The following is a 10,403-nucleotide window of genomic DNA, read 5'->3' as shown; positions in this document are numbered from 1 at the left end:
AAGCAGATAACTTTGATGGACGTGCTTCTTTCAAGGCTTGTGGTATGTGGTCACATCTGTGTCCAGTTATTGCCCTATACAGAGTATACAGTTATATACCTGCTCCAGCATCCCCATGACAACGCTTCCTGGCCTGTTCACCACCCACATCAACGTCCATAGATCACGGAAAGCATATGCATGCAACGTCCTCCCATTACTCTGCAGGACGATGGTGCGGATATTGTCGATCAGGCGGTGGATTACACATCACAACAGATTTCTAGTTCATATGACAGAAGCCATGGAGCCTGGCCTTACTGGTCTGCAGGGAAGATGGGTGTCCAGGCCCCAGGTGCTGTCAGGTAGGAACCACCCTGTAATGACTTCAAGGAGTAGCAGAGCAGAGTGATGACCGCACTTCTCATGATTGCCAGTAGGTGTTCTCTGAGGGCAGATATTTATGGGGCAGTGTCCCGTTATATCACAGGGGCACGGAGTCACTGCGCCCTCCTAAAGCTGCCTGTATATGGCCTGATCTCAGCGCTGAGCCTACAGGGGGACTGATGGGATCAGGTTATTTCAGCATCTTGTCTGGATTAGTCAGATAATGCTGCTCCATCATAGACAATGGTGCCTGTCGGCTGAACGGGGCCATGACGGTCACTCTGTTGTCCTGCTGTGGTTTTTTGGCAGATACTACCCACGGCAGACAGAGATTCACCATAGCTAGGAACACCCCCACAAGATCTGCCATATACCAGGACCATGCCACACGACCTGCCGTATACCGAGAACATGCCACAAGATCCACCATATATCGGGAACACCCCACAAGACCCGCTGTATACCGAAACACCCCACAAGACCCCCCGTATACCAAGAACACCCCACAATTTCCTCTGTATACCAGGAACATCCAACAAGAGCCATCGTATACCACTAACACCCCACAATATCTGCTGCATACCAGGGACACCCAACAAGCCCTGCCATTTCCTAGGTACAGCTAACAAGACCCACTCGTATACCGGAAACACCCCAGAACAGCTTCCATATACCAGGAATATCCCAAAGAGCCACAATATACCGGGAACACCCCACAAGATCCACCATATACCGGGAACATCCCAGAAGATCCACCATACACCGGAAATACCCCACAAGACCTGCCGTATACCGGGAACTCCCCACAAGATTTGCTGTATCCCAGGAACATCCCAGAAGATCCACCATACACCGGAAATACCCCACAAGACCTGCCGTATACCGGGAACACCCCACAAGACCTGTTGTATATCGGGAACACCCCACACGATCCTCCTTATACCAGGAACACCCCCACAAGATCCACTATACACCGGGAACACCCCACAACAGCTGCAATATACTGGGAACACCCCACAACAGCTGCAATATACCGGGAATAGCCCACAAGACCTGCCGTATACCGGGAACACCCCACAAGACCTGTTGTATATCGGGAACACCCCACACGATCCTCCTTATACCAGGAACACCCCCACAAGATCCACTATACACCGGGAACACCCCACAACAGCTGCAATATACCGGGAATAGCCCACAAGACCTGCTGTACACCAGCAACACTCCACAATATCCGCTGTATGCCAGAGAAATCCAACAAGCCCTGCAATTTCCTGGAAACAGCCCACAAGATCCACCGTATTACCGGGAACAGCTTCCATATATCGGGAACACCCCACAATATCAGCTGTATACTGGGAACACCCCACAAGGACCCCCAGTATACAGGGAACACTCCTTAACAGCTGCTGTTTTGGACATGTTCTCACCCAGTTTCTCACTGTGGTCCTTTTCTGTTGCTCACTTTTGCTACTTGGCATCACTTTTTCCACGTCACCTGGCAGTGGTTTTTTTTATGGCTGATTGGTGATGGAGATTTCAAACATCCCGACTTGTAGAGTCACATCAGAGGAAAGAAGAAGCGGCACAAGTACACAGGAGACATCATAGAATAAAGGGAGAGGAGCAATGTCACAGGGAACGTCCACTAAGCTCCGAACCTGCAGCCGCACAGGCAGCGCCGACATCCTGGTGCAGCCTCTCCTAGAACAGGATCAGCGCCATCTAGTGGTTGTGGTAGGCTATAACCCACGGGTTGGTCCTCTGAGTACGGTGATAATAACATGTGACACGGCGCCAATAATACACGACACGCCGTCACTTTGTGTCCGATTAAACTTATAAATTTATTAAATAACCAAAAAGGACGCAGAGACGGGGAAGGGTCAGTGTCATACCGCGACGCCCAGCTGACGTCTATAACAGATATGATACCTATCTCTTTAAAGGGCATATTAAGGTATCAGCGCCTCTTCATGATCACAATCTCTGCTTGCTGTCAGTAAATGCTTTTTTGTTAAATCCCAGAGGAAGCTTTGTTATAGTTTTCTCCAGTCGTTGTGCACTAAACGCATTAAGCAGCACAGATCTCTCTCCAGCGCTGACCTTTTGTTACAGTGTATCAGTGCAGGGAAAGCTTGTAACATTGACCTTAGATTGTGTAGACTGGATGACACTAACAAACCCTCAGCTGTATGAAATATTAGGCATGTAATGGTCTGGCTGCCATTCACTGACAGCAAGCATATTACAAAGCTGCAGAACTTTTCATGCACAGTTTGAGGCAAGATTTCAGTATCTGGACAGATAAGTAAATAGTTTAGCTCCTCTGTATAGCAAGGGGTTAATAAGTAAGGAGGGTGGTGGTGGGGGAGTACACAGTGATCGGCAGCGGCTGTGGCCCCTCCTGACCGCTGCTCAACATCTGCTTTACGCTCCGGGCATTTCCTCCCCAAACTTGCAGTGGTAAGCGGATTGCTTTGCTGGAATGAGAACCTGCAGGAAACAAAGACAAGAGCGGCTCAGAGCTTGCGCTCAAGTGAACGGCTTCATGTGAAGGTGGAACAGGTGCAGGACTCGTCACAGCGCCAGGTGTGCTGTAACGTGTCTGACCCAATGCTTCTACGCAGGATCAGCGGCGCCAGTCGTCGGTGGCAGCTGCTTATTTCCCCCCACAATTAGAATAGTCCCCAGGTGCACTCACCTCATTGTGGATGTAGGCATCACAGCCGTAGCACCAGACAGAGAGGTCGGAGAAGCTCAGCACCATGCTGTGGCCGGACGAGGCTCCGTGAGTCATCATATGCTGCGAGATGTACCTTCCACACAAAACCTGCAGGACACACAATGGTGAGAAGCACCCATCCGGACCCTCGGCACCTTCTCATCCCACAAACATTATTTGCTGAAAAGTTCTGCAAGTCTGAATCTAAATCTCTGCTGTCAATGGATGCGGTCTCTTTTCATTCACTGGTGGTTATGTTCCCCTAGTGCTTCTCACCCAACCAATTTCTAGCCTCCAGAACACCCTGACACACTGTAGCAAACTACCAAGAACCAAGGGACATGTGTACGGGCCAGACTGGTACCCAGGACAGATCCGATCCTCTGCAAGGCGAGCGCCGGAAAGCCACGCTGTCCCGACGGTTTGTTACAATGTATCGGTGCAAATTACAAAAAATATTGGTTTATTGAACTCACAGAGGATCTTCTCCTTTGGAAACAACTGTAGCAAACACTCAGTTGTGAGCAGTAAGGGTCAGAATGTAGTCTCAGCTTTGCAATGTAATTAGGATTTTATTAATAATAATAATCTTTATTTTTATATAGCGCTAACATATTCCACAGCGCTTTACAGTTTGCACGTATTATCATTGCTGTCCCTGATGTTGTCTTTGGTGGGATTTGAACCTAGGACCCCAGCGCTGCAAGGCTGCACTGCTAACCACTGAGCCACCGTGCTGCCCATTTTATTCAATGACAGCAAGCAGAAAATCTAGTAAACGGGAACGCCACCATTAACCATCACCTGGTAACACGTGAGACAGACCCAGTTCTCCACCTGTGTGCCACACACTGCGCATGGCTCCGTCACGTCCAGTCCACCAGAGGGCAGTGCACGCACCGACTCCAGGTGAGGACACCAGGGCAGGGGCGTCACAGAGAATAGCTCCCCCTGCCAACAAAGAGGAGAGGTTGTGTGACCCTGGCGGCTTTCCCAGCTGTGGCACCAAATAACAAACAGATCCCAACTTACAGAGAATCCAGGGCACGGGTCTGCGTCTGCTTCATAGGACGGGAAACAATCCCCCCCGGCAGAGTCAGCAAGCGGCACCTTATCTGCAAACTGGAGAGAATGGATCAGGTAGTGACAAATTATACCCCTCAATGTATGTGTGGGGTGCGCAACCCCAAGAAGCAGAACTAAAGGTAAATGGCCATCTGACAACTGATCTTAGCAGCATTTATGGATCCTCAATACGGTTGTCAGAAGCAGGAGGGCACCCACGTGGACTTACGTAGATGAAGGATGAATGTGGATAAGCATACCTACGCCTGGAGGTGACACTGATGGAGGCTCACCCCTGTAATGTGATGCCTCTCACTTCTGAACTAGTTCTTAAAGGGGATGTCCATTACTTAAAGGGGACCGCTCAATGAGAACTAATTGCATGGCGAGATCTATGCAGTCCACGGACTCCAGATACCTTGGTGCACAATGCAGGTGATTGTGAGGCCACTCTACCATCTCCACATGGGCGGACTGTACCTGTGCTCCTGCAGACTGTCTCCCCATCGAGGTCTTTTTCCTTGCTCCTCCGACTGGGGCGCTGTCACCATCAGGAGACTTGACATCTCCCAAGTGCAAGTTTCTTAAGAGATCCTCCACCGAGCCCCCGGCTGCAGGCGTGGACTTCTGTTTCTCCGGGGTCTTGTCGGACATGTGCAGCTCTATGACCAGCTCCAGAGTGTCTCCATCATAGGACTGATCAGGTCCTGCTTCCATGTTCTTGTCCTCCTCATCCAGTCGTTCCTGAAGAGCAGGACTGGAGACAAGACCCACCTTCATAGACTCCACAATGTCCCCTCCAAGTTCCTCCTTTGTCCTGGTGTCTGCATCCTGGATCACAGTAGTTCTGCCTCTTGGTGAACCACCTCCGGCCATCAATGGCGACTGTTCTTGTAGGAAGTCCTCCAGATCCGGCTTCAAAGGAGACGTCGTGGACACAATCGGCTTTCCAAGACTGCCATGATGGGGTGACGACAGACCGGGCTCCACGTTCTTATGTGGTGACAGGACTTCTGCCTCGGATGGCACAGAAGGTTCAGCTGAAAAGACACCAGAAGGCATGAGGCATGGTGGTAATGTCCAATCTGGTCCTCCTCTCTCTTCCATCACTCACCATTTATCCGCAGGGTACGCCAATACTTCTGATGTACCCCTAGCACACTGGAGATGGCACGCAGGGCGGCAGGACGTGGGGCGTGCAGGTCAGATATGATGGGAGGGGGATCACCCAGCAGCGTCCGGGTACACATGGACATGGAGTCAGAGATGGATGTCAGGTTGTATCCACCCTAAAAGCAGAGAGTTAATAAGGGTTGCGGACCCCCCTACTCCGTACAGTTATGGAGGACTCCGCAGGTCTAAGGCTACTTTCACTCTAGCGTTTTTTAGTGCTGTGCATCGTGCGCAATAGAAACGCATGCCAAAAACGCATCATGCGTTTTGTATGCGCTTGCTTATTTGATGCGCATGCGTTTTAACCAGTTTCTAGCCATGTTAACTCTTAAAACGCATGCGATTTTAAACGCAGGCGTGCGCATCTCCATGCGCACGCCAGCGTTCCCATAGACTGTAATGTGATTTTTTTTGCGCATGCGTTTTTTTTTTTTTACACAGGTTGGACGCACAAAAAATGCAACAGGGTGCGTCCGGCGCACCTAGGCGCACACTACAAAAAAGCGCATGCGCATAATAACACGCGCAAACGCTAGACCATGTGCACCCATGTTAAAGATAGGGGCTCAGGACGCATGCGCATGTACGCGCACGATGCGCTGCGCTAAAAAACGCTAGTGTGAAACCAGCCTAATTCATTAATAGGACTATTGTAATATCACACTTCTCCTGTGGTGCTGCTGCTGCATGGAAGCTTAACACTTATTGCAAGGGGATCGCTGCTTTTCTTGCACAATGATTATCATTGAGGATTTCCATTGGCCGAGCACTTACCTCAAGCACTAGCACCACTTTGCCCCCAGCCAGGCCCATCAGGAGATGCGTCATGTGGGCATAGCCCTCCGGACTGACACGGCAGCCTCCGAGTGGGTCTCCGCGGGCGGCATCAAATCCCGCAGAGATCAAAACAAGTTGTGGGTTGAACTGAAGATGAAGGAGGGGGAAGATGTCAACTCTTATCAGAAAACTTGTGATACGGTTTGTACCTCCTTCCACCATTGTTCTTCCTCACCTCATAAGCAATGGGCATAACGATCCTATGGAAGGCCAGCAGGTACTCCACGTCACCCATCTTTCCACCATTCCAGGGGATGTTCACGTTGAATCCTTCGCCTGGGCCGCTTCCTACCTTATTGAACGCGGCGTCATCAGAGCGCGGGAAGAACGTGCCGTCATCATACCGGTGGAGTGATACATACAGGACGCTGGAGGAGGGTAACGAACGGTGAATCTCGGGGGTAGAGATCTACACTGAGCACTGGACAGCGGGGCCACAACTCACCTCGGGTCATCCTGGAATATGTGCTGAATCCCGTTCCCATGGTGAATGTCCCAGTCCAGAATCATCACCCTGAAAGGAGAGAACAGAGAAGATCAACCCTAAAAGGAGCAGTACTACTGTAATGAAGGACAATTAAAGGAGGGTCTGGATTAAGATAAAGCTTCAAGGGATTTTCCACATTAAAAAAAAAAACAAAACACTTTTTGATTGAGGTGTGCTTGTCTAATGCACAGTATCACCTCTACCGGTCAGCTGTACCCTGATCCAGGCAGCAAGTATTCAGTTTGCCTGCACTGCCCCCCATAGGTACAATTTGGTATTACACGAATCTCACTGAAATCAATGGGCTGACCATGTAATGCATGGACATGCTGTGTCCTGCAGACACTTCCCTCGCTGACTTTAATGTAAGAGAGCTGATCTATTCCTCATCTTTTTTCAATCTCTTTGCTCGAAGTCAGTGACTGGAAACTCAGGGAGTTATAAAACCCTCCTCACTCATTGACAGCAGGTGGAGATCTTGGCATTTGTGAGGAACTGAAACAATAGGATACAACAATGCAGACCTTATACACCATGATTAAAGGGATGTTCTCATGAATACAGTCCCCTTCCTAATGACCTATTAAGGTACATGGGCATCAGAAAGAGAGGACTCCAATCAAAATGATGATCCGCTCTAGTCTGTTCTGGAGATCTCGGGCTGTCCTCATTCCGCAAGGACCACCCTTGAAAAGCTGCAATTTAAAACTATTACCGCTGTATATGAAACGCCTGACTGGTGTGGGCACTGCCATGAGTGAGTGGTACCTTGCAGGCATTCTGCAAGGGGCGACTCTGAAACTTCCCCTCTAAGCCTTAGTTACATAAACCTTTAGACTTTACCTTAGCGGAGGCTCTGAAGGGATCTGAAGACTTTGGGCATATCGTGCCGCCAAGGCAACATTGTTAAAGAAGCAAAACCCACATGCGGCGCCCGGCTCGGCATGGTGCCCGGGAGGGCGAACTATGCAAACTCCATTTTGGACCTGTACACAAAGCAATACGTGATGCAGAGGGGGCAGCCACCAGGGGTGACGGGAGGGGAGGGGACCAGCAGAGGTGCATATTATGTACGAGGGGTCATCCAGACAATAGGGTCTCACCTCTCCCTTTACTACGGCCTCCACCACACTGAACGAGGAGCCCGCAGCCAGGCAAGCGCTGTGATAGGACCTGTTGTTGATGTAGATAGAGTTGTACTCGGAGCCCACCCTGTGCAGGTCCCTCGGTTTCATTTGAGAGCTTTTCTCAATCTTCTGTATGTAGGGGAGGCTGCAGGGTAAGGACAGAAAACATGACCCTTAAATACCTGACCAATAGGGTCCCCAGCAGACCCAATAATGACATTACCGGAAGCATGGTAGGACAGGGCTTCCCATTACAATGCGTCTATCCTTCTTGCTGACAGTTTCCCTTTAATGCAGGATACCAGTAGGTTGCCATGCACCTACCTATGGCACATCTGTAGCTCCTTAGTAGTTGCCATGCGATGTGGGAGCCGCGTGCAGCGATCTACCAGCCCCATCTCCTTGTGCCGCTTGAATATCCGAGCAATTCTCTGCGGGAGCTCGGGGTGACCACTGGAAAGAAGGACGACCTTAAACATGGTGGCGAGCACAGGGGTGAAGTGTACAGCACATCATGGCATCACTTCACCTGTCCCACATGTTGTAGTGCTCCATCATCTGCTCGTCGTACACCAGCCCAGTGCGCGACACCGGAAGCTTCCTCATCACTTCCCGCATGGCGGTATCTAGAGTCACCGTCAGGTCTTCCCCTAACTCCACGACACTGTTTTCCTCTGTGGTCACTTTATTACTTCCACTCTCCAGTTTTAAGGTTAAATCTAGAGCAAAAATGAAGATGTAAGGCAATGATAATGGTGGAGGAGCCATTCTGTCTGGATACGCGGGTAATGGCGGGGGACCAAGGAAAGGGGACAACTTCTCCAGAACACAGATGTGCTCAGAACGATTGTTACCCTCATCACAAAATCACAGGCCTTCTTAAAAGGCAAAAGTAACTTACCCTGACCCTGCAGACACCGCCAGTACTTTCTGTGGACAGAGATGGCGCCAGAAATGGAGTCCAGAGCACTGTGGAAATCAATGGTGATCAGTGACTGTCAGCAGGTGCCCCGCCCCCACACCCGCGACCATAACGACATGCGTCACATGATCTGTATGGAGGCCTGATAATCTCGAGATCATACAGTAGTTCTACCTGGCTGGTACTATCCCTGAGAGAAGAGTTTCCTAAAGCATCTCCTAAACACTCTACAGGTGGGAGAATTCATCCTGAACACAGAACTGCTCACCTCTCGCAGGGTCTGAAAGGCTGACGCAGGTGCGGGCACGGATCCCCAAGCAGAATCTTCAATGAGGAGCAGGCACCTTCTGCCAGGGAACGATGGTTGTAACCTCCCTGTGAAGAACGGACCAAAAGATCTACAGCAAGCAAAATGTTACCATGGTAATCCATCACACTACCTGCCGAGAGCTACACCCAGAACTATACTCCAGAGCTGCACTCACTATTCTGCTGGTGCAGTCACTGTGTACGCACATTACTAATCCTGAGTTACATCCTGTATTATACTTCAGAGCTGCACTCACTATTCTGCTGGTGTAGTCACTGTGTACATACATTACTGATCCTGTACTGATCCCGAGTTACATCTTGTATTATACTCCAGAGCTGCAGTCACTATTCTGCTGATGCAGTCACTGTGTACATACATTACATTACTGATCCTGTACGGATCCTGAGTTACATCCTGTGTTATACCCCAGAGCTGCACTCACTATTCTGCTGGTGCAGTCACTGTGTAAATACATTACTAATCCTGAGTTACATCCTGTATTATACTTCAGAGCTGCACTCACTATTCTGCTGGTGCAGTCACTGTGTACATACATTACTGATCCTGTACTGATCCCGAGTTACATCCTGTATTATACTCCAGAGCTGCAGTCACTATTCTGCTGGTGCAGTCACTGTGTACATACATTACTGATCCTGTATTGATCCCGAGTTACATCCTGTATTATACTCCAGAGCTGCAGTCACTATTCTGCTGGTGCAGTCACTGTGTACATACATTACATTACTGATCCTGAGTTACATCCTGTATTATACCCCAGAGCTGCACTCACTATTCTGCTGGTGCAGCCACTGTGTACATACATTACTGATCCTGAGTTACATCCTGTATTATACCCCAGAGCTGCACTCACTATTCTGCTGGTGCAGTTACTGTGTACATACAACCCCTGGCAAAAATTATGGATTCACCGGCCTTGGAGGATGTTCATTCAGTTGTTTAATTTTGTAGAAAAAAAGCAGATCACCGACATGGCACATATCTAAAGTCATTTCAAATGGCAACTTTCTGGCTTTACGAAACACTAAAAGAAATCAAGAACAAAAAATGTGGTAGTCAGTAATGGTTATTTTTTTAAACCATGCATAGGGGAAAAATTATGGAGTCACTCTGTAAATTTTCATTCCCAAAACTAACACATGCATCAAATTAGATCTGCTCGTTAGTCTGCATCTAAAAAGGAGTGATCACACCATGGAGAGCTGTTGCACCAAGCGGACTGACATGAATCCTGGCTCCAACATGAGAGATGTCAATTGAAACAAAGGAGAGGATTATCAAACTCTTAAAAGAGAGTAAATCAAAACGCAATGTTGCAAAAGATGTTGGTTGTTCACAGTCAGCTGTGTCTAAAATCTGGACCAAAT

At 49.2% G+C, this 10,403-nt stretch overlaps 1 protein-coding gene across 7 annotated transcripts in view; it reads right to left on the bottom strand.

Annotated features, from left to right (window-relative positions):
• Positions 1 to 2,188: 2,188 nt before the first annotated feature.
• HDAC6 (histone deacetylase 6) overlaps positions 2,189 to 10,403 on the bottom strand; it is a 35,835-nt gene continuing 27,620 nt past the window's right edge. For 5 of the 7 annotated variants that reach the window (XM_073541319.1, XM_073541321.1, XM_073541324.1 and 2 more), the window contains exons 15-29: positions 8,971 to 9,077; positions 8,682 to 8,749; positions 8,310 to 8,499; positions 8,105 to 8,233; positions 7,757 to 7,925; positions 7,497 to 7,639; positions 6,612 to 6,680; positions 6,342 to 6,534; positions 6,104 to 6,253; positions 5,271 to 5,445; positions 4,637 to 5,196; positions 4,124 to 4,213; positions 3,896 to 4,042; positions 3,071 to 3,199; positions 2,189 to 2,862 (exon numbers count right to left, since the gene is read on the bottom strand). In XM_073541319.1, the coding sequence (XP_073397420.1) occupies positions 2,797 to 2,862; positions 3,071 to 3,199; positions 3,896 to 4,042; positions 4,124 to 4,213; positions 4,637 to 5,196; positions 5,271 to 5,445; positions 6,104 to 6,253; positions 6,342 to 6,534; positions 6,612 to 6,680; positions 7,497 to 7,639; positions 7,757 to 7,925; positions 8,105 to 8,233; positions 8,310 to 8,499; positions 8,682 to 8,749; positions 8,971 to 9,077 (2,385 nt within the window). In that variant the 3' untranslated portion in view covers positions 2,189 to 2,796. The remainder of the gene's footprint in view (positions 2,863 to 3,070; positions 3,200 to 3,895; positions 4,043 to 4,123; positions 4,214 to 4,636; positions 5,197 to 5,270; positions 5,446 to 6,103; positions 6,254 to 6,341; positions 6,535 to 6,611; positions 6,681 to 7,496; positions 7,640 to 7,756; positions 7,926 to 8,104; positions 8,234 to 8,309; positions 8,500 to 8,681; positions 8,750 to 8,970; positions 9,078 to 10,403) is intronic. The other 2 variants (XM_073541322.1, XM_073541323.1) reach the window with 2 other exon arrangements.

This window comes from Dendrobates tinctorius, unplaced genomic scaffold, assembly GCF_039654945.1.
Source record: "Dendrobates tinctorius isolate UK_male_01 unplaced genomic scaffold, ASM3965494v1 ptg000120l, whole genome shotgun sequence".
In the NCBI taxonomy this organism is placed as follows: domain Eukaryota; kingdom Metazoa; phylum Chordata; class Amphibia; order Anura; family Dendrobatidae; genus Dendrobates; species Dendrobates tinctorius.
This window is presented reverse-complemented; position numbering and strand designations above follow the sequence as displayed.